Source organism: Hippoglossus hippoglossus, chromosome 10 (genome assembly GCF_009819705.1).
Source record: "Hippoglossus hippoglossus isolate fHipHip1 chromosome 10, fHipHip1.pri, whole genome shotgun sequence".
NCBI classification, from domain to species: domain Eukaryota; kingdom Metazoa; phylum Chordata; class Actinopteri; order Pleuronectiformes; family Pleuronectidae; genus Hippoglossus; species Hippoglossus hippoglossus.
Genome location: NC_047160.1, coordinates 14,831,681 through 14,838,006, shown reverse-complemented (window position 1 = coordinate 14,838,006; position 6,326 = coordinate 14,831,681). Strand labels below are relative to the sequence as shown.

At 42.0% G+C, this 6,326-nt stretch overlaps 1 protein-coding gene across 1 annotated transcript; it reads right to left on the bottom strand.

Moving 5' to 3' along the window:
• Positions 1-1,505: 1,505 nt before the first annotated feature.
• On the bottom strand, positions 1,506-4,175 carry LOC117769605 (zinc finger and SCAN domain-containing protein 2-like). Its single transcript, XM_034598607.1, has 4 exons — positions 3,763-4,175; positions 2,690-2,787; positions 2,534-2,609; positions 1,506-2,424 (listed from the first exon to the last, which is right to left on the bottom strand). Exons 1-4 carry the CDS (start codon positions 4,154-4,156, stop codon positions 1,637-1,639), a joined length of 1,356 nt encoding a protein of 451 aa, XP_034454498.1. The 5' UTR covers positions 4,157-4,175; the 3' UTR covers positions 1,506-1,636.
• Between the last annotated feature and the right edge of the window lie 2,151 nt (positions 4,176-6,326).

Sequence of the window (6,326 nt, the reverse complement as noted above, 5' to 3'; positions counted from 1 at the left end):
ATTACTGGCACGTAAAACCACGACCAGTGACCATCACATCCACCACATGTGCCCGATCAGTAACACAAGAAGTAACAAGAAGTAACAGATGAATCATGCCTGACCAGAAGACTGTTTTTGGGATAGTTGCGTGACTGTTATTCTAAGGCATCACTCAATATGATCTTATTATTATTAAATATATGTTTATATATATATATACACAATTATATTTTTAGTTTTGTTTCTTGGGTGTAATGTTTTTCTGACTTTGGGGCAAAATCGAAGCAAAACAAGTAGAAACTTGACAAACAATGCTGGAGTGTGGGCAGGATGGAAAGAGGAACAATGCAAGGAATTTCCCCCAGTTTCCTTACGAGTCCCCCCTCACACCACACCCCCCACACAGGGTGCTTTGGTGCGAGTAAACCTGAGTCACAACAGTTACAGAAGAAAAAAAAAACAATGCTGCACTCTAGAGGTGCCTGATAGACTCATCAGATGTTGAAAACTGTAAAAAGATGTATATTTATTCAGTATTACATATGCAGACTACAAATGCATAAACAGAATACACACTAAATTAACTATTGCCCAGTCCAAAACTTTCTAAGAGTATACAAAGAGGAAAAAGAGCTTCAACAGCGGAGGTAGTTTGTTTTTAATGAACCATACAAAACGAAAGACGGGAATGGCTCTCTCCTGGTGCAAGGTATGAAGGTCACTATAAATCCAGCCTAATTAACAACAATGTGAAGACTGATGAAGTTTAGTCAGTTTATCTGAGAACTGGTTCTATTTGTGTGACAGGAGAATTTAAAAGTGCAAACTTTAAAACAGTTTAGTTTAGTTTACGTTGCCTCTAAAATCATATAAATAAAATGTGTAGACTACATCATCCCTGGAATCTGCCATGAAGTACCAGTTTAAATATCCCTTTAATATCCCATGAGGTCCAATGAGGGTAAAACAATGATTTTCTTGATACCTTCATGTGCATGCATTCATTTGTAATGTGATTGGCCAACAATAACTTTATTATTTTTATTTTATTAATGAACTGTTACACTGCCATTTTACTGTAGATGTTCTCCCCCTTTAACTGTATCACAATATTTCTTAATATCACAATATAAAACTTCCCTCAGTTTTCTGATCTCACCTGAAGCTGTGATTCCTTTTAATTTCACCGTCATGGTTTCTGTTCATTTTAGCCTCCTGATCATCGTGTTTAGCAAACTCAAGTCATTCATGTAATATGTTTCATGCTTTGCTTTACCTGTGTAGTGTAGAGTAAGTAAAGTCATATTAAAAAAGTTACTCATGTAGAAATAGTGATGGAAGAAACTTCAAATTGTGGAGTTGAGCTGATGTGAGGCATTCAAATTTTAAAAAGAATTAAAAAAATCAGCAGGGAGGAAAAATAAAAAATATATTTTATTATAGACGTTTTCTATTGCTACTTTTCCTAGATTTAAAAATGAATGCAAGTGTAATTATTCAACACACAATGGTTTTAGTGTGAAGTTAATAGATACATACAAAGTACTCATAGGTTGTTAAATACCTTTGACCCATGTCAAAACATACAAGTGTCAGTAAAAGTAAGAAAGCCTAAAAAAGGTGAAGGATATTAAATGTTTTTCGTCAGCCGTGGTCAGAGCAACCCGTTTGTGTTGTGTGTTATCATGTGTCTGCGCAGGTTGCTGGGGTTGTTGAAGCTGGCGGTGCACTGGTTGCAGGTGTACGGCTTCTCTCCGGAGTGAGTCCTCAGGTGGATCTTCAGGCTGCCGTTCTGCGTGAAGCGCTTCCCGCACTGCGGACACACGTACGGCTTCTCACCGGTGTGAATGCGCATGTGGATGCCCAGCGTGGTCTTGTTGACGAAAGACTTGCCGCACAAGGTACAGACAACGGGCGACTCCCCGGTGTGACTTGCCCGGTGAACGATCAGGTCTTCGCGGCTGAGGAAGCGATCGCCACAGAAGCTGCAGTCGAGGGATTTGTTGACACCGTGAGGGAAGATGTTCTGCTGCTGGGAGAACTGGCTGATGTGACTCGGGTGCCCCACGTGACCATCGGCTCCGACTATTGTTGTTTTTATTGCAGAAGTCAATGCTTGAGTGGAATGATTTCGCTCCAACAGTCCAACACTGTTATCCTGCATCAGTCTCAGTTGGGCACCATCATTGGCACCGGTGGTAAAGTTGAGGAGACCATCATGGGTGACGCTGTGGTCTGGAGACAGCGAGCTGAAAGCCTGAAGTTCAGAGGCAGTGAAGAGGGTGTCACTCTCGCCATGCAGAGGCACTTCTCCTCCGCTGTGAACACTCACGATTCTCAGCTCCTCACTATCACTTGTTAGGCAGGAGGAACCAGAGTCTAACTTCTGAGTCCCTGTGGTAACACCTCCCTGTGGGCGATGGCCTCCGAAGTCATCCTGACCTGATGAGACAAAACCACAAACAGATATTTGTGAATCTGTGCTGGAGCCTAAATTAACATATTGGAAATATTCCTAATAAAATCTAACAATCAAAAACAGCCTCCTCACCTACATCTGGTCCACATCCTCCCACGTCATCCTCATCTTTGATCAGAATCACATCTGGACTCTCCACATCTGCACACTGACAAACATGAACACATGTGCATGAGCAAACAAATAAAAAAGAAAATGATTCGTTACCGAACGCCTGTTCTGTGTTACCTGCACTTGAGTGCCAGAGGAAATCTTGTTGTCTGACTGTAGAGAAACAGAGGCAGCTCCTCCAACAGCTTTTTGAGGCACCGGAGGCTTAATGACGACTGGAGGAAAGAAAAGGACACAATTTCAGGATTGATGGTGATGATTAAAGTGTGTGAAGTTGTACATCAAAGTTTAGGAAGAGTATATATTCCTGGTGAAGTGAAAAGAAGTAAATAAAACCCTCGGCCCATCTGTCTGTTCAATTTTCTCTACAACCGCTCATTCAAACTACAGTATACTTTCCAGGTGTGTTACTGACAACCGAAGGATGTGCTGTTACAGTAGAGAAAAGACAAAACTGTCATGGGTGCCACAATAACCCTATTTCCATATTGGCGTGACCTCGCAACAATCTGTTGAAAAGTGAGGAGGCGATCAAAACAGCAGCGTGGCTTCATGTGGAGTTCAACTTTAATGAACTTTGACCCACGATATTCGTCTGTATTAGAGTATGCGTGACCCTATTCTGACTCGATTATCTTATTGCAATAATCTTTTATTGTGATTCAAATCCACAAGTCACAGTTTCGGTCTCTTCTCGTTCTTTAGGGAAAAAACAACTTGAGCAAGACATAGACAAACTGTGTGATTTACCCAAACTTCAGCAAACAACCTTGGTTAACTAATAATAATAATAATAATAATAATAATAATAATAATAATAATAACTTTATTTGAATAGCACTTTTCAATAAAAGTAACAAAGTTTCAATAATGAATTTAAAATGTTATATCAAACTAATCAGATCATGCTCATGTTTGATAAAGTTATTGATCATGAACAAATCAGGGGCGGGTGAACTATAGAACTTGTGACGTGGTAATGAGTAGTAGTTATTGATGAGCAGTTTATTGACTATTTGGAAACAGTTGTAACACGTTTCTAACAAGAATAGAAAAAGTATTTAGGTTTGTATCGCGACGACAGTGACTCTGTAATTTAATTTAGTTAATTGACCTGCAGGAGGCGCGCGTCCCTCGTTACTTCGGTAAGAAGTCGGCCATTGTTATTGTTCAGTTAAAGTCCTCGTTACCGTGAGATTTGATCCGCGGTCTGGGGACGTTTCCTCGAACCGAGGAGAAGCGGCTCGCCGGTCGGTTGCTCCTGGTCTGCAGCCGGAGGGAGAACAGCTCGCTCCGCGTCACCTTCATCCTCATCCTCAGCGCCTCGTTCTCCTTCAGGCTCTGGGTGAGATGCATGCGGAGAGACGCCGCGCTCTCCGAGAACAGCTGACTGATTTCGGCCACCGCCGCCTTCACCAGCACGTCCATGATGGACAGAAGCTGGGACTCCAGGTTCAAGCTGTCCGGCGGCATGTTGGTGCACATGTTTCCGTCCTCCGCCGCCGAGAAGTCCGATGGGAAACAGAGCGACACGGAGGGTGAGCCTCCACGAAGAGCACAACACGGAGGCCTTTCCGGTATCATGACTGCGATTACCGTAATTACCAGAAAGCAGGGACGTCCCCTTTTCCGAGATCGTAGCCTCTGAATGGACACGATCGCTGATTCGTTTACAGTACAGCATACACCTTTAACACCCGTCACAGGCTCTCTGGTGACCACCGAGCCCCTGTGGGGACACGGATGAAAAAATATGACTATTTGGCCTAGATATTAGGGCGTGGGAACGAGATAACTAAGTCGTGGGAATGGCAGGAATGAGTTAACTAAGGCGTGTCTATGAGGTAATGAGTTGTGGGAAGGAGATAGCTAAGTCCTGTTCACAAGGTAATAAGTCTTGGGAACGACGGGACGAGATAACTAAGTCGTGGCCACAAGGTTATAAGTTGTGGGAACGAGATAACTAAGTCGTGGCCACAAGGTTATAAGTTGTGGGAACGAGATAACTAAGTCGTGGCCACAAGGTTATAAGTTGTGGGAACGAGATAACTAAGTCGTGTCCACGAGGTTATAAATTGTGGGAACGAGATAACTAAGTCGTGGCCACAAGGTTATAAGTTGTGGGAACGAGATAACTAAGTCGTGGCCACAAGGTTATAAGTTGTGGGAACGAGATAACTAAGTCGTGTCCACGAGGTTATAAGTTGTGGGAACGAGATAACTAAGTCATGTCCACGAGATTATAAGTTGTGGGAACGAGATAACTAAGTCGTGTCCACGAGGTAAAAATGCTACGCTCCATTATACCTCGCTCGGCCCTTAGAATGATGTCACACCCAAATAACCCAGGTTGATAGTGTTCCAGTTGCACAGGAACAATTTAACGTTAGCCAGCTAGCCATTGCTAACAAAACCAGTTAATAATTATCTGATCATGATCCAGAACATAAAAGTTAATCACGGTCACTCTCTCATGTGATATAACTCGTGATGTCAGCAGCAGAAATAATTCAGAAGGCTGCACTAACACTTTGTCATCATGCGGCAGGACATTGACATTGAGGTGGCTCCTGCTGCATGCCTCCATACTCTTGGACTTGGCCTGACACTCAGTGAGCTCGGCCATGCAGTCTTCCCAATGGGAAGAGACAAATCTAAACTCTGAGTGCAGCACTAAAACAACTATAATTCAAAAACTCCTATCTGTGAAATGAAGACACCGTGAGAATCCCAAGACGTTGCCGAACACAGATATATTTGGGATTTGTGAGAGTAAAGAAATGGGCCCGTGGGAGCAGGTTAATGCTCCTTCCAGAAATGTTTTCTCTGAAATAACATTAGACCCAATGGAGAGGGATTGGTTTTTCCTTAAAGGAGCTACACACCTCATGTAATGTGCTCCTAGCATTAGCTTAAGCTCCCGTCAACTTGTCCTTAAACACATTCAAACTCCCCATAAACCAATTAAAACTCACCAGTAAAAAAAAAAAGCATTTTCTGAAATAAATGACTGGGAAAACATCCCTCATCAATCACCATGGCAACCAGATGCTTTGATATGAATTTGAATCTGAATTTGATTGGTAGTGATGGCAGTTGTTTTTTTATTACTTTCTCTGCAATACTATAGTTAAATACCAAGGTTAATCTTCCCACTGTTACAAAAATCACATTGTTTGGTAGAATAAGATGTGAAATGTGAAAATATCCTGGTGCTAAAGATGTGTTTTCCACAATGCCTCGCTCTGCCTGGCCTAAGCGACCTAACGCTACTTAGCATCACGCTATCACGTATCACTCATTCAGTATCACGTATCACAACATAAAATGACAAGAATACCACAGGAATCAAAGATAAGCAGCAGAAAACACAAAACAAGCCAGCAACAATATTCCCACATTTGTCATAGAAGCAACAGAAACCAGCACATTATCAACATTTAACAGCAGCAGGTAACAGCAGCAACTTCATATTATACAGTGGTCTCATTTCAAACTTAAATTATGAGCCTGAATTTTATCGGTTAGCATGCTGGGTAAATACAGAGAGAGTGAGACATGACTTACCTCAGTCAAGGTCAGAGTGCAATAGAAACTGTCTTAAACTTTAACAGTATTTAAGGCAATCAACAGCCAATCAGGGGTCTCCTATCAAAATTGTCCAATCAAAATCATCCTGTTGTCACAGCAACAATGGGGGTATTGAGGGAGTGTCCCTGTCAATCAAAATCAGCTTCTATTTCAAATCTTAGCA